Source organism: Athene noctua, chromosome 9, assembly GCF_965140245.1.
Source record: "Athene noctua chromosome 9, bAthNoc1.hap1.1, whole genome shotgun sequence".
Taxonomy (NCBI): Eukaryota; Metazoa; Chordata; class Aves; order Strigiformes; family Strigidae; genus Athene; species Athene noctua.
In genome coordinates, this window is record NC_134045.1 from 6,799,932 (window position 1) to 6,824,537 (window position 24,606).

Consider the following 24,606-nt stretch of genomic DNA (forward strand, 5'->3'; position numbering starts at 1 on the left):
ACAGGTCATGCAACAAAACAACACAGGAGAGGAGAGAGATAAGAGGAATGAAAAAACCAGACCAGTTAGAGAGTTGCAAAGTCCGCCACATGGTTTCATGGTGGTGGAAAGAGCTCACGGCAAAGTCAACCAAGTGTCATGTTCCCTGCTGCTTTCAACTCTCAACTCAGTTTTTCTTTAGTTTGTTTGTTTTTTTTTTTTTTTCTTTGTTCAAGAGAAGCTTCATACCTGCCAAATTTGGTTGGTCTCTCAAATGCTCATTTTTTGGCCTTTGTTTGGCTAGATAAGGTCAGACGGCCGAGGAAAAGCTGTGAAGGTGCCGAGGCTGGCGATGTTCGGCGCGTGAGGCCGACGCCGGGGCGCGCACGCCGGTCGCGTGGCCATCTCTCAGCCGGGAGCCGGGCAGCGGAGAGAGCAGGCGCGGTGAGGACGAAGCACACCCAAGAGTCGGGAGTTATCAAAGGCAAAGCATGGTACAGACCAGACCGGCTCCTCGGCTTTTCCCAGCGGCATCTCCTTGGGACAGCACTCCCCAAAGCCGCTAGTGCACATACGAGACTGGTTACAGCGACCGCAGGAGAGATGCTAGAGAGAACAGGGCTGCACGGTCTCATTGCCGGAGGGTTTCTCGGGGTGGGAGCAGCGTGCCCACCCCCTGGATTTGGAAACTCGGAGTGGTGCAGGAGTCAGCCGGAGGCTTTCATCCCTCTCCTGCTCCATTTCACGCCCACACTGGCAGCATAATTGAGCCCAGCACTTTATTGATTAATGTTTTTCTTTTCATAGATATACTTTAGCTGCTGCTGAATGTTTTATTTAGATAAAAGTGGCTCCGTGGATGAAGGAAACATATGATTTGACCCAGACTGAAACAGGACGCGTGCGATTTGCTGTACCGTGTATCACACGCTTTGCTCCCGGACTCGAAATGACTGAGCATCTCCCGACCATGCACTGTACTGACACAAGGGGAAGATGCAGTCATGTACAAATGTAAAAATGCATTTAGTCATTGGGCCTCAGTAAGATGTTGCTTATCTGGATCATCCCGTGTCTGCGTGCTTTTTTTTGCTAACCCATTGTGTACTGGCTGGTGTGGGAGCCCCGGAGCAATGCTACCCTTTGCTACTTGTAGTGTCAAAATTGTAACCATGTAGAAACTGCAAAGGTTTTGCACAGGAGATCCTTGGCTACCCAAAGCCTTTGGAAGGAGAGAAGAAAGTGGAGGGCGGTCAGGGGAACAGAAAGCAAATATAATTAACCTTTTTTTGAAGCAGGGTCCTTCACAGAACATTTTTGATGACATTTTTATCACCCTTGCTGATTTAAAATAAAAGCATGGAGAAATACCTGAACACTGCTCATGGGTTAAACCAACACCCGATCAGCCGCAGCCACCAGCCTGGAGCTGACCGTACTTACCATGCTGCACCTCACAGCCCCGTGCCGCGCTGCGCAGCCCCGGCGGGGAGCAGCAGTGTACAACTGCACCTTATGGCACAGCAAGCACCACGGGCAACATTGGTTTTCGTAAAGAAAGAGAAGCTGAGGGCTTCTCCTGAGCTGGGCTTCACCGTTAGGTGAAGTTGACCTTCCTACAGTAGCAACACTACATAAAGATTCTACAGAAATCCTTCTGCTTCTCTTACACAGTTTGATTGTGTCAATATTTTGTTACAAAGTTAGTGTTTTCCCATGAAATAGCGACTCTTAGTGTTCAATTGTAACCAGAATATACACACAGCACAAACCAATACATATCCCTGTAGAAAATGACTTACAATAAAAATCCTCTATTCCTTTCAGATTCCAGAAACAAGTTTCAAAGCTTCCTAGGGCTGCTTGGCCTGGCTTTCTGATCTCTGCATGTTGATTTTTCCCCCAGCTCTGCCAGTTAGCTGAGCAAATATAGCCACTGCCCTGTCCACTCATCCTTATTTACCCGGGAAACGATCTGGTCTGAAAATCCACCTTTTCCCTCCCCATCACTAAAGCGAAGAAAACATTATTCAAAAACAAGGAACTGCTTTCTGTGCCTGGCAGAGGTGCAGAACAATACCCTGGTGAGCAGGTACAGATGCTCCTGTTGCCCTACCTGGGTGCCACGCGGGAAATGCCGTCGCACTCCAGGAGGGCTCCTGGGAGCCCACACACGGACACAATCTGTCCCACTGCCAGCTAACACCGGGAATGCCTCACTGCCTCCCTTTCCTTTTGCTTCCCAACTGTTATTAGTTTAACAGATGTTTGTAGGAGACCTCCAGCAGCTCAGGAAGGCCCTGGATGAACACAAGGATGGGGAGGAAGTCTCGGGGTACTACATGTAAAAGCACAGGCTGCGGCTAAAGAAGTTAAAGCACCAAACAATCCCATTTCTGCCACTAAATCCACAGTGAAAGACCCTTTTAAGTCCCTTAAAGCTTCCCCAGGGTCCCTCCCAGGAGGACCTGTGCTGCTGCGATGGAGCAGATGTGCCTGCTCTGCTAGGAGGCATTAAGGATTGCACTTCTTGTACTTTTATATGAAGCGATATAAATTACTTCACCTGCTTTTGGACCTTTTGTGCTGCTTTTTCCTACTTTATATTTGGTCTGTCATTAAGGGGAGGGCTCTTGAAACATTGGCTTCTTAACATCATGTCCTATTTGAAAATCAGTATTTATAAACTGTTATGCCTGCAAATACTTTATACCTCAACAAGGGAAGGAGCCTCACCAGCCGTGTTACAGAGCCGTTACAAATTAAAAGTCCAGTTAAGTTTTCCTGTGCAGGACAAGTCAGAATTGCTTATAGCTAAATTCAGATGTCATTGCACAACAGTGTCCCCACCGGTGATGTGAAGGGCAAGCAGCTTTCCATTGAGCATCAGGGAGAAAGGATGCTGTGGTCAAGACTCTGCCCAGTCAGAAACACACTCATAAGACCCATCTTTTTTTCACCAGAGCATGGGAGAAGGCCTGGTTATTTCTGCAACACACAGTCGATTCAATCTTTTTTGTTTTCTTTGGTGATTAAATGCTGTCGTGTGAACTATAAGGACACTGATGATTATCCTAAGCACAGAAACTCCCTATTTCCCCTCCTGCTTATATTTCCTAAGGTGTCCAAGCCACTTTCACTTGCTTTGTCACTCCTAAAGCAATTTCTGAGCACTGCAATTCAATTTTTCTTGCCCAATGATAGCAGAGAGCATGCTAACCAGGTCATGCAATGAAATATGAACCAACAGGCTAACACTAATGCACACCAAGGGTCACCAGCACAGCGCCTTCAACCCATCCCATGCTCAGCAATGGGGACATGAACAATACTCTCATGTCTTGGCTAGATATGGATGACCTAAATGTCTTAGTTTCAGAGGCAGCAATGTGCAGCACGAACAGCTCCCTCTCTTGCCATGACTCCTTTGAATTTGCAAGGAAAAAACCAAAGAGGATAGTCTTTGTTCCTGTGATAAGTCCCATGCCATTGCTGTCTTTTTTAAAATGTCATTAGGAATCCCATTCAGAAGGAACAATGCAAATCTACCTCTGTTAATCATCTTCTCCAGTTTTACCGATTAACATGACTGCTGTCCCTCTCCTCCCAGATTACAGATCTGAGGCTTTTCCTCCTGTAACCTCAGCTTATGAAACATAAAGATAAATCACAAAGGAGACAAAATAGCCTCATTATGCAAAGACATAATCCATGGAGTTGTTCAGTCAGTTAAAGCAGGATGTTCCCTCTGTGTACAAACACGGCAGAGAGCCCTGTAGCTCCTTGTGATGGACTTGGGAAAGGCAGATGCAGAGGCAGGTGTAATACCCTGAAGACAGTGTCTTGTGCATTGGATGGGCTGGGCAGAGGGTGCAATTTTGCCTTGCGAGCTTTAGCTGTGGGCTGTGGCTGGCAGCAGTGGGACTGATGAAGGCACTGCTTGAATTTCTCTGCAGGTTGCTCCTCTCCCCCAGGGAGCCAGGCATGCATGGAAGTAGTTTAGATCTGCAGGTGTTTGGGGCAATGGGAGAGGCTGGATTCAACAGCACTGGGGGCTTCTATGCAAAGCATGGTCTTTACAGGTGCAGATACAGAAAGTTCTTTTGATTTATGTCTTTCTGATCTGGACATAGAGAAATACTCATTTTCCTCAACTGCTGCTGTGTTGCTCTTTGTGGCAGGGAATTGGAGAGAAAATATATCCCTTATAAAAAACTACCTGCTCTTAGGGAGTGACGGCTTCTCATACAACAGCCCTTTTTTAGCTGCTGCAGGAGGATGGGTGCTCAGTATTTTAACAGAAAGAGCGCATTAAACCACAAAAAACCTTACAAGTGTAGAGCTGTGCTTTAATTTTAAGGGCAGGAACAGGTCAGGGGGCATTACACCCAGCCTGGTTTAACCAGCTCTTTTGCTCAGTATTGGTTGAAAGGATTCGCAGTAAACCTGTTGTCTGTGAGCTTTTTTCAGTGAGATGAGCTGACCCTATAACTACACTGATCCCAGTGCCCTTGCACTAACTGAGCTTAACAAGGTGAGCCCCTGCTCCACCTTAAAGGCTGACTTTATCTGAACTGCAGTTTCATCCACCTAAAGTGGTTTGACTTGGAGAAGCGCAAAAAGGCCCTGTGAAATCCCGTGATTGTTTTCAACAGGGTGCAAAGTGCACGAGGAAAAGCTGTTCTCCCTATGCACACAGATTTGCAAGTGTTTTTTTGGGCACCTGAGATGCAGTAGGGCTCTTTCTCTCTTGTGGCTCCACACCAGCAATGAAAGCTCTACAAGTCTTTTCATACTCGCAGAGACATCTGAACAGCCCCCAAACCTACAGTGGCTTAACACAGCTGGAAGTGCCCGGACCATAGTAAGCATCTCTATAGAAAATGAAGATGGAGGAGCAGCATCCAGCTCACTCCTTCAGCTGCCTCCTCTTTGTGTTTTCTAAGTGAGAAGCAATAAAAGCTGATTTACGTCATTAAAGCCAGCAGATGTGACGGATGCAGACAGACAGTAAATCAGCTGACTGAAGAGATGCTGCTTTTACTGCTGCGTTTTTGGAGGGGAACCATGTTAGCATGGAGGAGACTGAATGCTCAGGGGTTCAGCTGGGAGAGGGCCAGAGTCTGTGAGGGCTGTTTTCCACCTGTCATTTGTGCTGGGGGTATAATAGGGCAGACAAGATCTGACACCGTCATTTTTTCCTATTTGCATTGGCCTCGCTCAGGGTTGTTTATTTGGGTTAGGCGGGGGCGTCTTGCTGGCACAGCGGTGGCGATGCCGAATCCTTCCCCCATTTACGCCGAATGTGTAAATGAACAGCAGCTGCCTCTGCCCTCCTGTTGCTCAGCATCCCCAGAAACGCTTTGTGAAAAGGGATTGAAATAGCAAGCAAATGTCAGCGCTGTGCCAGAGAAGTGCAAGCCTGCTTTCCTGATGGAAAAGGAAAGTTGGAGCTGCACAAATCCCTGTTTCTGCAATGGGGCACTTTGGGGAGGAGCTGAGCTGGCACCCTGCTCGTCACCAGGGTGGTACTGGGTGATGGACAGTCACTGGCAGAGCTCAGCATCCCCAGGAGAGATGCTGTAACCTCCATCGCAGAGGAGTTGAGTTAGGGCTGACATTTAAAAAATGGCATTGGCATTCAAGCTCTTCCATTTTGTGCTCCGTGACTTTGAATCACAGTCTCTGGCTTGTGTAGACTGGCACCTAAAGGTGATCTGTGTTAAAGGCTGCCTTTGGCTTCATGGTCTGAGTGTCATAGCCCAAGTTATACCTACAGAGCACCTTGCTCTCTGCTCAGCTCACAGCTTTGCTCCCTGCCCCGTGGGTCTGCCCTCTTCCTGTGCATTCTTCTTCATCTCCTGAGGGTGTTTCCCCTGTCCAGCTGCAGAGCTCTATTGCATTATGCTAATGGCTTGGTTTTCCAAATCATGTCAGGAGATTTTAGTTCCTTCCCAGTAAATCCTACAGGACTGAGCATCCTTGAGCATATCAGGGCCAGAGGGAGGTGAGAACTGAGGGTTATAAATAGTGGACATGAGAGAGTGTAGGGTATCTCAGTCAGTCTGGAGGGACATAGTTGTGATGTTAATATCACCCTGTATTCTAGCATCAATACAACCAGGTAACTTCATCAAATAGTTTGCTAGAGCTGATAAACCTGGCTCAAAGAGGCTAGAAACCACAGCACCACCTGGTCTTTTTGGGAAGAGACAACTGACACCTAACACCAATCTTTGTCTCAATTCCTTCCTCATCAACATCTTTCTGCAAGCCTGACATCTTTACCAGCAGGAGAATAAAGAGCCTCAGAGAGACAGCACTGGCAGGAGTGAGTCCTCCATTCCACCACAGACTGGGCACAGGTGAAATCATTACCAAGTCTGAGTATGGCCTCTAATTCCTTTTCATTGGACAAATGCAATTGGGTGCCTGCTGCAGTCATTGTTAGTCCCAACAGCATGCATCCCCATCACGCTGAATGAATAGCCAGAATAGAGTAATGAGTCTTCCTGCATCCTTTTTGTGTATTTAATTCACTTGTATTAATTGCACTCTAATACCAAGGAGCACACAGGTCCTCGCTAGCTGTATTTCCAGATGGTATTTTGAGCCTAATGTCACAGTGGGAAGTCATAAAAGCCCTCCTAGAGCAAATTACCTGAGGAATCATACCATTTCAGTCTCACTCAGGAAAATGAATTTCTGTAGCCTGAAGAAATAGGTTACACTCCTAGCCTGAGCCTACCTCAGCGTGCATGGCCATCCTGCACCTCTGCACCATGGCATGATTGCTTTCTTAACATTTGTTTTAGAAGCCCACCTAGCTATATCTCCTCTTTCTGGATATAGGGTCCTGTTAACACACTTTCAAAACACACAGGTCAGTAGAAAGGAGAAATAAACCACTGTGACTTTACCGGTGCAAGGAAGCATTACCTGGGCGTGCAGGCTTGATTTCAAAGAGTGTGGAGGAGGACAAATCTCCCCAGGATTTCAGTGTCAGGGGGGAGTGACTGACAAAAGCACATTACTGCAGCACGCCAGTGAGCATTTGGCGATCTCTGAGCAGTTGATGGCTATGCAGTATCCCGTAAAGAAGCGCTGGGGCCTCCAAGACCCGGTTAGACTCACCGTGGTTTCATCTTCATGGAGCACCTGGTCGTAGCCACTCAGCGCAACACAGAAAATGATCGCTGTGACATCCTCAAAGCAGTGAATCCACTTCTTGCGTTCTGACCGCTGGCCCCCGACATCAAAGAGCCTACAGCACAGGAAGACACTGTCAGCACCTGCTCTTTCTTAGTTAAGAGGAAACTTTAGCAGTCTTGGCATTTTCTGACCATACAGTCCCTGGAAGGCTCCAAAAGCAAAACAAAGGGTCTTTAACCACTGGCTTGATCTCCTCCTCCAGAGCCTGGAGATGAGGAGGACAGGAGAATCAGTTACAGTGAGGGATATAGGAATTTGTGGGAGAGCCTCAGCAGCATGCTGGACCCCAAAGGGTCTGTAGAGGTCAAGACAGCACACTCTTGAGTTTTGTGTGTTCTAAGTACTGTCATGTGTGGCTTTTTGTCTTCATGCTGTTTTACCAGTTATCAGGCCTAGCATAAAGGACACAGCCAGCATAAAGATGAAACAATAACCAAATTATATTTGATACAAAAGGGTCAGTACATGGGTGAGCACTGGGGGTACAGACAAGTCAGATTATACATAATCGACATCAATCCCACTGACCCCAACAACAACACCGCACAACCAACAATGGGTGGAATAAATGGTGAAATGCAGTCTCTCAGAAGGGATGGGAGACAACTGAGTCAACAAGCCAAACACGTAAGACCAAGGAAGCCACATGAATCTCTACACAGCCCACATTTACAAAAGCCAGACCTGACTGGAGCCCAGACCCAGGGAGGCAGGAGGTCCTTCCCCAACAGGGAACTCTGCACAGGGCATCCACCTCACAGACAGACACTGCCCCTCCTGCAAGGGGTCCCAGCTTTTATCCCTCAGTGGGACACCTGACCCTTGCTTACTTAATGCAGACACCCGGGGCTCCTTTACCCAATGGCTCTCCCTGCCAGGCCGGCACCACCCTGGAGGGAAGCCTAAAGGGAAACTCACCCCCCTTTGGGAAGGGCTGTGGGAATCACCCATATGTCAACCTTAATTGGGGGCTTGGGGTTGAAACCCCAGCATTTCACATGCCCCCCTCTCTCTACTGGCTGGCATCGTGAGGTTCAATATATAGCATTAATCACAGGAGATTGACCCACTTTAGAGAAAGATTTGGCCAAACACTTTTACATTTATGAGCTTGATCAGACTTGGGGCCAATCTCATATTATACTTCCCAACAAAGTGGTGTCGTTTGGGTTAGAAGAAAGTACCATGAGCTCCTATCTTAAAGGTAGTGATTTTCAAGACAGAGTTGTCAAACATCGCATATTGTTGACCCACCCAAAATGCCACGTCTTCTGCATTGGGAGCCGTCTGTGTGTTAACCAGTAATTTAACAATTTCTCCTTTGGGAGCTATGGGGAAACCCTGTGACAAATAAATGCCCTGAAAATTTACCAGTACATGCAGTTTTAGACTAACCTGAAGTGGAGGTTTTTGAATGTGAAGTGGGTTTCTACAATGCCAGTTGTTTTCACCCTGGTTCGGAGGATATCCTGCTCCGTGGGCTGGTAGTCTGCAGCTCCAATTCGATCTAAGCTGTCTAGGTAGCTGAGAGAAGAAGGGAAAAGAAAAAGAAAACAGCTAAGAATAAGACACATATTAATCTTTGGTGATCTTAGATGAATCCTTCAGCTTCCTATTAATCTTTTTCAATCTCATTTTTCATGCCTGAATGTGTATTGTAGTTAAAGGAAAAAAAAAAACCTCTTCTGGGAAAAACGAAATGTTAACAAACCCCACTAACCTAGGCATAAAATCTGATAGTGAACTGAAAGCAGGAAATTAAGTGTGTGTGTGTTGTGGCCCCGACTGCAATCTGTGAAAATATATAGTTTTAATATTACTGGCTATTTTTATTCCCTGAGGGATGAAGGTCTCAATCAGTCCATTGTGCTGGATGCTGTACATACACATGCTTTTCTGCAAGGGTTTATTCAGATAAGAAGTTGGAGCATATAAGTCTCGCTCCCAGAATAGACAGGTCGAGTTACCTTTGGCAGGTACCTGCCTCTCTGCTGGGAAGGGAGGGAGACAGGGCAGCTTGCTCAAGTGACATGCCTCACCTTCAGTCAGCTCAAATGAATGGACCTGAATCTGCCTGAGTTACTGCTTCAGTGTGAAAGTCAGCATAGGGCTGGGACTGGGAGATGCAGCGCTTGGACAAAATCCAGGGGCCCGCTTAGATGGTGATAATCTCGGAGTATAAATCTGAGGGGTGGGGGGGTAGGGTGTTTGTGGGGTAGGGAGGAGTTATAGCTTTCTAAAACATTTGGGTAGTCCTAAAGCATTTACCCTTATTCTGCTCTAGGCTTAAAATCTATGAACATAAGCAATGCCTCCATAGGCTGAAACTTTGGGTAGGAAGTCCTGTCTTTCATCATGAAATGTTTTTGTAGAGGAATCCAACAGCTGCGCACATATGACCACAATCTCTTTTCATCCACATTCAAGACAATTTTTCAAAACAACTCAGCCCAACTAAATATAATTTATAAAGAAAAGAGGAATTTGGGTTACAGTTTAATATGAATTACAAACACAGAACTGCATCACACAGTAAAGTCTGTCTCACCACCACTGAGCTGAACACAGACACTCTAGTTCCTCTGAAAGGGGGTTTGATGTGCATTACAGGGCCCAAACGCCCCCTCTAGCCCCAGGAGCATCAATCTAATGCATATGAGATGCTTTCAGTGTACTGTGAAGATAATAAAGCAGGTCTGTGCATAAACAGTGGCCTTGCCCTTCAATCTCTGTGCTTCTGGCAGCCTGAATGTCACCTGAGGAGGCAGTGGGGCAGGAGGTGACATGTGGGGGGCAGGATGGGAGGGTAGCGGTTCAGGTGTTAGCCAGAGGGTGGCAGCTTGCAGAGAAAAAAGATTAGTAAGAGGAGCTGTGTAGTTGTAGGGAAGGAAAAGACATTGTTGTCTGTGGTGAGTTTACTGGTGCCTGCAAGAAGGTATGAGCAGGAACCACTCACATAAGATAGCCATGACGTCTGAGCTTGACTTTCAGTTTAGCTAAATGTGAGGATTTTTTAACATAGAGTGTGGATTTAGTCCTGGTGAGTAACTCAATCACACTGACTTGGTAACGAGCACACTTCCCCCTGTGCCTTGCCAAAGAGCACGCCGCGGGGCCTGAATGTGACACCCTGTCCTGTCGCTGGAGATGCTTTCCCTGCTGCACTGGAAAGCAGGAAAAGGCTTTTCCATTCCTGTCCTGCCCAGAGTGCTGTGAGCCGGGCCTCCGGAGCAGGACGCCCACTGCACTGGGGCTGTGCACTTTGCTACCCGAGAAAACTCATTGCCACCAGCTTTCATGACTATACCGCTAGCCTGGAAGAACACCCAACCAACCAAACACTATGCTAAGGTGAAAAACAAACCTCATCCAGCTCGCATCACATATTTTGGCTACCCATCATATTTATCATTCATTTATGCTAAAAAAATCACGTCACCCAGAGAAAAGTATAAAAGCTAAGCAGGCTTATTTTTGTTGTGCCCTTTTACAAGCATTTAAAGCCATTGTGGGTTTGTGACAGATGCTCCCTTAATAGCCCTATGATGGGCCCTGGATGGATGAATGGGGCTTCATTTGAAATCAGATCCTTCGCTGTGACGGCTGAAGCCACGATCACTCATCTATTCACAACTAGTGTCAACTCCTGTTATTTAAGAGACAGCTGCATTTCTTCACATGTCCCCACAGACCGAGGCAGCTCTGCAGTGCTGTTACTCAGAGACCCAGCTCTCCTCTGTCCTCAGGAACAAAATACTTCAAGGTGATGGTAAAAAGTGGAGGTGTAAGAGAGGGAATGATTTTTCTTTTCCTCTTGCAGATCTTGGCAGTGCCCTGAAGACCTTTATCACTTCCTCCATCTTCATTTTCTGTATTTTCCTACGATTCAACTCCCTTCAATTTAACATTACCTATTAATTAGTCTTGCCTTTGAGACCCTCCTTTAATGCTGGGAGTGTAGCAAATGAAGAAATCTACTGCAAACTGGCCAAAGGACTCGGCATCACAGCAGCACAGTGATGGCGGAGTTCGTTACTGTAATTACTGCCTTCAGCCTGTCATGACTTGCTTGTGAACAGCAGCATCCTTCAAACCTCAATCTGTGTGCTGGGACTTCAGGGGGTTCTCACTCTCGCTACTGGCGTGCACAGCCTGCAGCTCTTCCACGCAGTGTTCCCCTTGGCTGCCCGACAGCAAATTATCTTCCAATTTGATTTGATCCTGCATACACCCTGGCTCTGAGGCTTGGAAAGCCTCACCTCCCTTTGCATCCATGTCCATGGAGGTGATGCAGTCTCATGTGTCTGGCTCCACCTGAGTTACTCTGGGGGATCAGAGGTTTGGGGGAGGCTGATGCAGCCTCTCGAGGGGGCAGGATGTTAGCAACAGAGGAAGAAAAGCCAAGCAGGATCCATCCCATCCACCCTTTCCTCCCTGACAGCATCCAACTTCCAATGCCAGTTGGGATATCTCCAGAGGAACCTTGGCTGGGGGGGTCTCTAGCATCTGTCTGGGCGAGGGCATTGCTTCCCAGTGCTTAACTGGTGCTGTGACAGAGGATGTGATTGTACTGTGGACTGTGACTCAGTATCCCCAATACTCAGCCTGTCTTGGCTTCAGGTGAGCTGAGCTCTGTGAGTCTGGTGCCTCAGGGTCACTCCCACCCTAAGACATCCAGCCTGGCTGCCAGGAACCCCAGCTCCGTATCTCCTTGCCAACACACCCTTTGCCTCTTCTGTTAACTCCCCTCTTCGTATCTTTCCCCATCTTTAGTCTTTTCCATCATTCTCCATGTGTTTCTCAATGACTTAAATTCTTTCAGTTGCCTGGGTCTGTTTTTCATCTGTTCCTGGTAGTCTCCATGAGGGTCAGCCATCAATTCATCAATTTATATGAAGGTATACCACATTTTCAGTGCTGGTTTTGAGGCTGCATTCCAAAACTGTTTACTCCTCTGGCTGCTCTCCCCTGGAACTTCACCCATCTCAGGCTGCAGCAGGTATTTTTTTCCCCTGGACTTGGCCACAGCCGAGCTGGTCCCCGTTGGTGCGTGCACCCCACGAAGCACAGCCAGAAGAGATTGCCGCAGCACTGCTGCCATGCTAACATCCAGCTGAGGGAATGGGAAGCTCAGGCAGGCTGCTGTTTGGATGCTGAGCTGATTTTAGCTAGTGCTTGTTCTCCTCGGTCCCTACTGGAGGTATCTCTGGGGCTTCACCAGAACACTGGTGGTCCCTGTCCAGGCTGCTTGGAGGGACGGACTGGGTGTGAGCCTGAGCTGGTGGAGGATGGGATGTGTTGGATGTGCCATCTCTTTGGGAACAGGGAAATCCAAGTGGGTACAAATTGCTACACACGGCGCTGGATGACAGCACTCCTGGTATGCCCTTTGAACTGCAGATCTCAAGACCAAACTGTTGCTGGAGATAACTAATTGTCTCAGCCAACAGGCTCGATGACACACAATTCCTCGCAGAAGCTGACACCTGTTTAATCAGCAGAAATAAGAGCACTTTGGAGGCCACGGAGCGAGCGCTCATGTCTCCTCCTTCCACATCATCTTTGCTGCACAGTGCTGGCATCAGAGCTCCTTCTACTTCCCAGCTCCGGGGTTTGCACGCAGGAGTGGATAAGCTCTTACTTGCAGCCTGCCTTGCCCAGAGCTTGCAGGGGTTAAAAAAAGCTGAAGAAAGGTTAGAAGGTTTTTGAGTACATGAGTAACCCTCTAGCATTTATACTCCTGAGCTGAGCAGCTCCATTATTGCTTATATCTTTTACCTTAAATGCTTTGTTTTGAAACAGATTGCAGGTTTCTGAGTCACTCAGTTTATCAGGTTCAGGGAGGTGAAGCCCAACTATGTTACACTGCTAAAAGCAAAATGCACAAGTGTGCTGGTTTAAGCCCTGCCAGGACCGGAGAGCACGTTGCTGTTGCCCCTCCCCCCCCCCTCAGCCGGTCGGGCTGGCAGTGAGGCACAAACCCGGGTTAAAATAAGAAGAAATTTAATACAACAGTGTGATAAACAATCTGAACAACAACAGTGGCAATGATAACAACAATAAACAGCAATAACAGTGAACAAGACAAACGATATACAGAGAAATACCGCAAAATGGTCACGGAACAAAGCCGACGCGTGGGTACCGCCACCAAAAAGCACAAGAGAAAGTAAAATCAAAGTTTCCCGCTCCTGGACCTGATGTCAGCATGGTATGAATAACCCGGCTGGAGATCCCTTCGCCCTCTCTCTCTGCTGGGGAAACTTAACTCTATCCTAGTTGAACCAGGACAACAAGAAATGGCATTTCCCAAATACGGGGAGAGGAGCTCATCGAACTGAGGCTACTAAATACAGATCCTTTATAAGGACTAGCTGATATTGAATATGTTCACACAGTAATATTGAAAATAGGGAGTAAATATAGTTTCTTGTGCCTTCACTTGCTGTTTCCAAGCAGTGTTGATGCCAGAGACACTGCCTGGAGAAAGGACTGTTGTCCGAGTTATCCCACGGGAACAGACCAGTGGCGGCAGCCTACGTGCAGCGCGTGGATGGTGACCCCTCCCTGAGCACCCTGCGACCATTCTCCCAGGATTGTACTGCCTATGCCAAAGGCTCTGCTGGCTGCTTTCTTGGATGAAAAAGTGTAGTTGAGGTTGCAGGCTGTGGTCAAAGCAGGATACCTGTGGCAAAGCTTACACAGACATACATTCACGTCTGTTGAGGTTAATGGCAGTAAAATGGTTAAACGTCCGTTGGGTTTCTTGGCAGTCTTTTTGCTGGCATCATCCAGCTTGCACTATGCACACTGAGGTGCTGTGCTCACACCGTGCCAAAGCCAAGCTCACATCCTCGGTGCTCGACAAGCTGGGCTGCAGCAGTGGCCACTGCCTGGGTCTTGGTCAGGGGCATGTCTGCAGCCAGGGGAGTGGGTACTTCAAGAGAGCAAGCCTGGAGACAGCGGCTTCTTCCCAGCTGCTCCTCCGTCCTGCCAGTCCTGGCCTCTGTCCACATCTTCTTGGTGAAGGGAAGGCCGTGTGTGGGATACCCCAGCCTCATTTTGTTGGCTTGCGCTGTATTTGATTGAAAAAACAGATCTCCATTTGTTAAGAGACACAGCTGAGTCACTGCTGGGTTATTTTCTACTCCATGTACAGAGGTACTCGAGGGTCAGCTCCAATATTGTGTCCTGACAAATGCCAAGTTTTTAATCAAGGTTGTCACAAGCAGGATCCATCTCATCTAACTCAAGATGCTTATGCCTTCACCTGAGCACTCCTTCCTAGTTCATGGATGGAAGATTATCTGCATCTGAGCTTAGCTTGTACCTTCACTTCTTTCCTTTCACTGATGAACACACAGCTCAATGTATATTTAGCATTAAAACCATTTAATATTTAGTGGCTGTAGAGTGAGGATTTAGAGGATAAGCACTGGGCATAGGGAGTGTCAGTAGTGGCTCTACAACAGCATAGTAAACTCCTGTAGTATCTTCTACCAGAAGAGAAAAACCATGTGGGTGTTGCTTCCCAGGGCAGCTGGTCCTGGGCAAACACCCAGAGGTCACGGCACCACAGTGATTTTCCTGCAGATGCCATGCCCAGCCATATTTGCTGTATTATTTTAGAGGAAGAGGCAAAATAAACCACAGCCCACTCTCAGAGCCCAGCACTCATCCAGCACGCACACTGGTGATGCAACATGTGTCTTCAATAATTGTCCTTTATGAAAGGCTGGAAATGTCGCTATCATGTCCCTTCAGAAATCAATTACAAGTAAGGGTAGGGACCATGGCGTGCAGACGCATGCAAAAGCCCTCCTGTCCTCCTAATGAAAGCCAGAAGGTGTTAGAGGCTGCTCCTCGGGCACTTCCAGGGAGGTTATGGCAGGCAGGAAGAAGAGACCTTAGGGGATATGTAATTCACCTAAGAGGGCAAGAGCATTGTCTGGCATTTTCTGAGCCCAGCCCAGAGAAGGAAGGTTCTTGGGAATTCACTCCTGGACTTTGGGCAATGCATTTTGTGTTTCTGGCTGCGTTCCCCCCTCAGCCAGTCCTGCCTTGATGGGAATCCCATGTATTTCACAGCAGGCTCTGCTGTCCTGCCGCTGCTCCTGACGATAAATCTCATCTCAAGTCCAACCAGACGAGATAGTGACATGGACACTCCCCAGCCTCCCTCTCCTAAATCCAACCAGTAACACGCCACTCCTGCTGCCTGCTTCTGCAGGCTGCTACCAGCCAGAGTGATGTTCACCAGGCCCAGAGATTACTGGGGTTATTTTTTTGAAGGCACTCTGCTGGATGCCCTGGGCGTTCATTACTCTCCCTTGGGAAATGAGGAGGGTAGTCCCTGCTGTTAAAAGATGGTGCCAAATCTTGACAGAAGGGATGCTACACTGTGATGCTGCTTTTTTTTTTTGTTCCCCCCCACTGAAGCGGGGATGTACAGAGATGTACATCAAGATCAGCTTGACAAGTTGATATTAATACTAATGATAGGCAGGAGGAATGAACAAAAGCAGGTTGGAGTTTAGCTGTCCTAGTTAGACTTGCAGTTTTCCAAGGCATGACTGGATCTAAAATAATTTTTAGCATGTGGATGAGCAGAGTCACTAAATAGCAACTGTACTTCAAACAAAGGTACTTCAGGACATAAAGGGTCTCCATGTGTAAGCTGCTGTCTGGCTCTGCTCACGGGTATCCGTTTGGTCAGCAATATATCACGTTCTTGTTACTGCTGGAATTAAAGGCCACTGTGGTACAGTTTGAGTTTGTGATCAGAAATCTCTGGCTGGGGGAGAGGTTGGCTTTGGAGGAAAAGCTAACGCTAACAACCTACTCAGAAATGGTTTTGTAACAGCCCTGGGAAAGCAGATGTGGGCTCATCTGCAATGAAATTTGAAAACTGGATGGTGTGTAAGAGGGGATGATAAATATTTTTTTAACATATGGGAGCCCTTACAAAAGAGAAAAACAATGCGTCTGGATCAGAATAACGACCCACCTAGCTTAACTAGTGCCCAAGAGCAGATGTTGAGAGAAGAATACAAGTACAGGGCCAGTATGTAGTACTCAGTTTTCCCAGCCTCCAATACTTCATATGGATAACAGAGTTCCAAAGAGAAGGGTAATATCTTTATATTTATTACCACTCAATGATTTTTCTTCCAGAAATTTGTCTAGGTGATTTTTGAAGCAATATAAACATCTAACAGCCACATCTGCAGCAAGGAATTTCCCAGCGAAACTACCCTGTGAAAAACTGCCTCTTTCTGGTTCTTAAACTGCCATATCAGAGTTTAACTTTGTTAATTATTGTATGGGAACAGCTGTCCTCTCTCTCCTCCCTATTCCCCACTTATTTCTCTGTAGACATCTCCATAGACCTCTGCACATCTGCTGTGGAGCATCTCTGCTCTGCTCTTGAGACATTCCTGCATGGAGGCTCTTCAGAGCCTTTCATCACACCAGGAAGGGCTTTTCCTCATCTCCTGGAGCCTATCTGAGATGTGGAAAGGACGGAGACACAACTGCCTTTTCTATATGTAACCATCTGCTTTACAGTCATTTAATATGATGTTACTTGGAGAATCAGATTAAAGCCAGCCCTCTTGGAGATGCTGCATGGGCACGTCTGGAGAAAATGGTTTGCTAGCAATGGTGCAATCCCTTTTAGAAGTGTCCTCATCTGGGCAATACTGCTGTTTATATAAAGCCTCTGTGATTTAAATCATTGTTTAGCATAGAACTGCTGACCACAGGGCCAAAAGCCCTGCCTTTTTTTTATAAGCAAAAGATTTTTATGGGGTCTGGCTGGATCTTTCCAGTGGCACTACATAAATCCAAGCCTGTGGGGATGATGCATGGCTCAGGCTGTGCAAGGTCTCCTCTCCTGGTGGCCCTGCACGCTGGTGCCCCCTGCACACCAGGGCATACACAGGCAGTAATCGAACTTCAGCTGAAGCAGAGGAAGGCTCAACAGCTCCAGCCTATCTCTTGCTTTATTAAACCTGTTTCCTTCTGATGACCAGCTCTGAAGGACAGTAGCTGAGCCGAAGCAGGGATGAGGTGTGGTGGGACTCAGCACCCTGGAAGCAAGCAGGATCTATGCCTAAACCTTTACGCAACAGAGTAAGTGGGCTTGATGCTTTTTTTTGCTCCAGGACTGCTGTCATAAACCTGCTGACAGTGGAGCTGATGGCTTTCTATACTGTAAAAAAAAAGAAAAAAAAAGAAAAAAAAAAAAGAAAGAAAGAAAAGAAAAGGAGAGGCTAAAAATAAACAACAGGGAGTTTGGGATAATGAAGGGCTTGTTCTGGGAAGGAGCCCTGATCAGAGGACACAGCCCCCGCACTGCAGCGGGGCTCCCGGCGCATTTGCACGAGGCAGCGGGTTCACCCGTGTGGCACTTGGCTGCTCAGCCCAAAGGGAGAGACACCCACAAAGCCAGCGTGCCACCGCCCCGGCCCCACAGTGAGCACACCCACAAGGCACGAAGGCTTGCCCACCCCACTGCCCCTTACATCCACGGCAGCCGACTCCATTTGGCCCCAAGGCAATCTCACGAGCTAATTACTCAGAATTACTCCATCCCTGGAAAGCAGACACCTGTGACCACAGATGAAACCAGAGCCATGGACTTTAACCCTGGCCAGGGAGATTCCCAGGGTGTGCACGAAGGCCCAGGACATCTGTTTTACACACTTATGGCAGTAGTGGAAGTAGCATGAACATCTCCATTCCTAAGAGGGAAAGAAATAGATGTAGCTGCAGTGTTTTTGCAGTGCTAGGTGTCTGCAGCATTGATAGCACTGGCAAGGGATTTAGATCTAATTACAAAGGAAAGCATTAGTTAATGAGATCTGTGCTCTTGTATCAAGTAAGTAGAGGATGCCCGTAGCTGGGTGACGGTACAATTACAAAGAGTGGGTTGGGTCTGTCGGGACCTGACTTCTATCAGGGGCCTCATTTACCCACTCACCATGCTGAAGATGTGATGCTGGTGAAGGAGTAGAGATCATGTCTCTTGATCTTCTCATCTGTCCATTTTCCGGACCTATTAGCAAGATATGGAGATTTCTGCTTTCAAATCCCATTTAAGCATCCCTGCCAGAAACTGTGGGCACCAAAATCAGCCAATGCTCTGCTGTGGACAGACGTGACCCACAGCCAGCAAAAGCAAAACCTGGAATTTTACCCTAAAAATGTCTCAGCTATCCCAGACATAGGTGGATCTCCTGGGTGTGTAAAATCTGTGCTATGCAAATGGATTTTCTGGTCCTTCTCAGCGTCTGTCAGGCTGAGGCTCTTCTGAGAACAGCTTTGCCTGTGGTACTGCAGCATTTTGGTTTCAGTCCATGCCGAATCCAGAAGCAGAGGTATGTAAGGGAAAATTCATGGAGTTTCTCATCTCTTTAGAAAACGTTCAGCTGAATCGTTGTTAGGAGATTTGTTTGCCGTGTATCAAAATAGCTCAATCGTTCCCATCAGGTAAGGCTGTCACTTGGGCCAGGCTGGGCTGGTGAGGAGTCCTGCTGACCACCCACTTTTCCTTTTTTCTCTCTCACAGGCATGAAAGCCCGAGAGGTCTGTAATTGTAGGCTTCTGTCACCATAGAACCTCCCCTGGAGGGTTATGCTCCTGCAGCACAACAAACAGTGGTTCATGTTGCTCCCAGGTCTCTGCAGGAGCGGGCTGATCCCTGTGTTCAGCTGAAGATGCATCAGGGATGTGTGTGGGATAAAATCAGTTTGGGACATCTGGACCACAGAGCTGGTGTGGCTTTGTGGGAGAAGAGCTGAGGACACCACCTCCATGGCAGGTTCCTCCATGAAGGCTGAAGACAGCTACTGTCTCTGCCTTTGAGGTTGTGCAGACCTTCCCATGTGCCCTGGGGGCATGTCCCTGCCAGAAGCAGCTTCTGCTGTCTGTCCGTGGACCTGCCTGTGACCATGTCTCTTGGGAGTGAGCCACAAGCCAAGGTGCTGCAGTAAGCCAAGTCCCTGCCTGCTTGGTGGGAGAAGTTTGAACCGACCCAGGAGCACTTCACTTCCAGTGGGAGGATGGAGCTGGCCCAGAGCAGCATTAGGTCTGGAAAACATCCAGAGTTCTTCCAGACAATGAGGACTTTATTGCCAATAAGTGCTTTAGCTGAGCTTCCTCTTGGCCACAGAAGAGGAGGAGAACATCTCAAGCAGATGGCTGGTTAGCACAAGCATCACCCTTGCCTGGCCTGTGTTTTCTGTGCTCTCTGCTGCTGGAGCACCTCAACTCTTGCTGAGCCTGGCCGATGTGTCCTCGCAGCCTCCCACTGGAGCAGGGAAATGTTATTAATCACACTTGTTTTAGGAGGAATATAAGTATTAAGGGGATAGATGACTCACCTGAGGGCACGATGGGAAGTCTGTGATGGTACTTGGAAGTCAGTCTGGGTTCCCTAAACTGCAGTCAAGAGCTTTAACCTCAAGACCTTTCTGTACACAATTTCATAACCATTAAGCAATATTTTTCCATGCTTGTATGAGGGATTTTGCCCATGTAGTGGCAGATACCATAAGGCTGGTAGAAATTTGCTGCCTATTATAAGAAAGAAATATATTTCCTACATAAAGAGCAGCCTATAAAATGGTGTTACAATTGATGATTAAATCGTAAGTTAACCCAAGAATATGAATAGAGATAAATAAATGTGGGCTGTTGGGTTTTTTTGGTGAACAAAGAAGGCTGAAAATGGATGTTGTCATGTAGTTTTCTGTTCTATCTAATAATTTCATGCATTCCTATCTGGATTTTGATGAGTTCTGCAGATCAATGACACTGCATTTAAATAGTAATTACAGATGCATGCAAGATTTATTCATCTGGTGGCACTGCACCAGCTGATGGAAGGCTCAGCCATATCCAATCAATGTTTGAAGCTTCTCAAAATAAAGAGCTTTTTGGCTCCCACTGGAAAGTGAAAATAAAAATAACACCCTGAATCCCAGGAGTGCCCCCTTCCGTCCGTACGGGCAAGGCTGCAGGATGGCTCTGGGTCATATCTGCACTGTTGCTCATGCCAGGCCTTGCCTTTGCACACTCACATATTTTGTTCACGTTGGGTCTTCTTCATACATTCACTGCATGCCCCACTTGTCCCTAGGGCTGAGGATTGGATTGATGAGATTTAAGGCATAAATGAGGAAAAAGAAGGAGGATGAACAGTGTGGAGGAAGGAGTCAGGGAGTAGGCAGTGTTCCCTGGGATCATCTCCGGTGTGCCGGAAGGCATCCAGGCTCAACGTTCATGGCCTGGGAGCCAGTGTGATGTGCCACACTGCGAAGGGAGCAGCTGGGGGACTGCAGTCGAAATCACAGAGGTGCGTAATGTGGCTCTGTTGTTATGGGAACACATGGCAGGGGATGCAAGGTAGCACGTTTAAAGGCAGATACTGGATTTTGTCCAATTTTTCTTCAGGTTTCCCCTGCTGATGGGGGCTACATGTCCATGTAGGAGCTCTCCCTTGCCATGGAGCAAAGCTGCTTGCTCCCCACCATCACTGTGAGATGCCCTGATGGGCCAGCGAGTCCCACCCATTAGCTGGGTACCACTGCTCATCCTACACCCAGATTTCTTGTCAAGCTGGTGGAAAGTAGCAACACATCAAGTGGAGCCATCAGGGTCAAAGCAAAACTTACAGCCCTCCCATGACTTCCGTGCTGGGGCAAGGGAAGATAAACACCAGGAAGACTGGACCCAATCAGGCAGACCAGTAGTTTGGGCAGCTCTTTCAGACACCCAGATGGGTGCCTGCACACAAGTCAGAGAAACCCTTGGTAAGATAAACAGGTAGTGCAGGTGACCTCTGTGTATTTACCACATTTTCTATTTACTACCAATTATTTTAAGCAGATGCTCTTCAGTCTCCCATAGTGATCGTAGACGTCTGAATGAACACAGCAGGGCTGAGCCTTGCTGCCCTGCCCAGGTGCTCCACCTCAGAAGAAGCTCCACTGGTGCTGGGAAGCACAAGCAAGTGGGAAACCCACCCAGTCCTGCCCAGAGAGCAGCTGTAGGTGGGAAGCTGTTGCCCAGAGGGACATCCAGGGTGTCCTGAGCTGAAAACTCCCCTCTGTCACCTTCAAGACACCACCACTGCATGAAGGTGGGATCCAGTTGAGACTCTTGGATCACAAGATGCAGGCAGCTCTTCATCGTGGGTGGGGAAGAAGCTCTTACGTCCTTAAGGGTGGTCCCCTGGGCAGGATACAGATAGTTGAGCTCTTGGGTAGAAACATGTAGCCTTTTTTCCTGAGTTTATTTGTAACTTCTGTATTTGTGTCATCTCTTTGCTTATATATTTTTGTTCAATGAGATACTCCTCTGGGGATTTCTTAATGCAAAGTTGCTGCTTCCAAAGTTAGTTTAATTTGAGCAAAGATTTTTGCCTGGATTCAGTTGCCAATTCCCAGCTCCCAGCAGCTGCTAGCTAGTGACAGCCTCCTCTTTCTTTCTCCTGTTCCTGCCCGTTGCAGATTTGGCCTCACTGTTCAACACTCTCCCTGGTGCAGTATTTCTCATGCTGGGGATCACAAGACCGTGGGGCTGTTTAACTGAAAATGTTTTAACTGACGTTAACGCTGCTCGGTAGAATGTACTGGCTGGTATTTTCCTGAACGAGGATATGGAAATGGTTCTTATGCTATCGTCAGACCTTACGTACCAAGAGCAATACTGAGGGACTGGGAAATGCTGATTTGCCATTAAAAGTGCTGTCAGAGCTTCAGAGCGACAGTGACTGCTCACAGGGTATTTCATGGCCTGGACTCACAATTTTGGAGCTGTGAATTTCTCTTAAATGCTGGTTCTCCCAGCAAACCTGCTGCTCAACGTAGCCCAGCAGGGAAGGGGTTACAGAAAGGCAAAGTGCATCATAAATCCCCAGCAAGGCTTGGACTAACTGCCAAAACCCAAGCTGACACTTCCTTGGCGTGGCTCCACAGTGCGGTTTGTGCCTGGTTTCTTTCTCCCCTGTATCTCTTCTGTCCCCTTCCAGCAGCATGGAGAATGTGTTGCCTAAAATTCAGGTTCAGCACCATCTCTCCTCTTTTTTCCCAATAAATTAAGCCCCAGAAGAGATCCCCAGAGACCTTGGAGGAGGTGCCTTCTTCAGGCTCTCAAGCATTTAAATGCATTAAACATGTCAGAGGCGGGGAAGGTGTAAACATGAGGATTATGGCACAAGAACGGGTGTTCACTCCGCTCTACTCCAGCCTCCTTCGGCTCTGAACTGTGCTGTTGTGACTGAACTAAGCAGCACTGCCCGGAGCCTGTGGTTGCAGAGCAAGGTGAGTGTGTGCCCGTCCACAACAGCCCACATAGAATTGCTCTGAGAGCCTGAGCACGGGCTGTTAGGGAGGTCAGAGGCATGTGGGAAATTAGAGGGTTTTCTGATGGGGGCTGGCAAAATAGGAGTTGTGTGTTATGCCAGTGGTCTGAAGGCAAAGAACAGATCTGGAGAAGGTGAAAAAATAGTTTATAGACGGTCTCAGTGTTGTTTCAACTCTAATAGTGTAAAAAGTATGGATGAACAAACTGATACAGACCTAGTACTAGCTCTGTGTGTTGCACGAAAAAAAAAAAAGAAAAAAGATAACAGGAAAAGGTCAAAAATCTGCCTAAAGTATATCTGGTTGACTGTGCTGACTGGGCTCATGCCCAGCTTGTATGGTACAGTGGCATGCGAGGTAGTAATGAGGCAGTGTCACGTTTGTCTGCCTTCAGTTCCCCTGCCCCAGTCAGTGATTGTCTCATCAGCATGTGCTTTGGGAAAAAACAGGTACGAACCCCTTGTCAGGTCTCCAAGAGAGGGAGGAGGCAGGAAGGCCATCCTTGGCACTGACCCAGCCCTGGAGCGGGCCACAGCCGGGCGATGTGTCCCTCCCACCAGGTCCTGCAGACTTTGCGGGGCCAGAGGCACGGGGCTGGGGAGCAGCCGTGCCTGCCGCTCTCTGCAGGGCTGCTAATGAAACCCCAAGGGAAAGCAAAGCCCTTTCTGCCTGCCCCACCACGCTGCCTGCGGCCAAACACCCCCAGTGCCAGGTTTCCTCCAAGACACCCTGCCCGTGCCCAGACACGTGCCCGTGATGCCAAGCCCCGGCCGCGTCTTCTACCTGAAGAAAGAAACCTTGTATTTCCCCCTTTCCCACCTGAAAAACAGTAGGAAATCAATGGCTGGGGGTTGAATATTGGCTCAGTGCTTGGCCTGGATAAGCAAGAAAAAAGTGGTGCTTGCTACTGGGCTAATTAAAGCTGTTATATCAATTAGTCTGTGAAATGATCAGTGCCCAGGGCTCCACCAGGCGAATCCCGATTTTGGCAGGACTGTCTCGGCCAAGTGCTGGGAGCTCCCGTGGGGCTCACCCGGCCATCCCCACCATGCTCTGCCTGCCTGCCCAACCCAGCGGGCTCCTGCCTCTCTCTGCTGCTGCCTTCGCTGCTCTCGCCGCCGAGGACAGCAGCGTCTCATAAATAGGAGCGTGTTTATTGTCCCCATCGGGGAACCGTGACAAGGAGCTTCAACTTGCTGACCAATGGACACCACAGTCTCTCAGGGGGCCGCAGGGAGCTCTGCCTTCCTACCAGGGTCTGTGCCACTCTGCATTTCCGGGCACAGTTCTGGGTGCTTTATCCCCATCATTGCCAAGTCCTGTGATTGCATCACAATGTTTGCCATATTTCTTGGTGTTTTTTTTCCCCTTCATTTTTGTTCTCAAAGCCTCAGCCCCTCAAGGCTGGATATTAGATGGACTATTTGCTTAAGGCTGAAATAAAAAAGGACTTTCCAGCTCTCCTGTTCACAGACAAAAGGCTTTAAAGTATAAGCCAGAGGGCTTAGGAAGCAGCAGATAAAAGCAATTTTCCAATGGCTGTCTTAATATATATTGAAAAACGTGGGCTTTTTAGTTAAGCTCATGATTGGTTTTGGATTTAATTCCTAACCTTAAACACCTGAGCACGGGGATGCTGCACTGCTCCCTCTCTTGGGGGGGTGTGCATGTGTGTGCATGGGCTGTACCCTGGGAAAGGGCAGGGGGGAATGGCAGTGGCTGCACACTTCTAGCAGTCACTCAAATGTTTTTTGGGCTCTCTTGCACCATGGGGCCCGATGAATTGCACCGCCCCAGCACAGCGCACGCCCTGAGCAGGGGCAGGTCAGGGGAGGGGAGTGTTGTGCTGAGAAACTAAGGGAAATGCTGGTGGCATGAAAATGTGAAGGAGGGGGTAAGGGAGATAACTGCATCCTGAGTGCACAGAGCTCATCTGCCCTGCCCAGCAGTGCTCGTCTGGGCTGGAGTGGCTCCTCCTGAGCTGTTCATCGCGTGGCCAGTGGCAGGCAGCTCTGCCTAAGAGCTTCCGACGCGATGCTGTGCA

At 48.1% G+C, this 24,606-nt stretch overlaps 1 protein-coding gene across 7 annotated transcripts in view; it reads right to left on the reverse strand.

Moving 5' to 3' along the window:
- Positions 1-24,606, reverse strand: part of GNAO1 (G protein subunit alpha o1) — a 147,178-nt gene that overhangs the window by 18,828 nt on the left and 103,744 nt on the right. For all 7 annotated transcript variants that reach the window (XM_074913053.1, XM_074913058.1, XM_074913057.1 and 4 more), the window contains 2 exons: positions 8,587-8,715; positions 7,114-7,243 (listed from right to left, as the gene is read on the reverse strand). In XM_074913053.1, the coding sequence (XP_074769154.1) occupies positions 7,114-7,243; positions 8,587-8,715 (259 nt within the window). The remainder of the gene's footprint in view (positions 1-7,113; positions 7,244-8,586; positions 8,716-24,606) is intronic.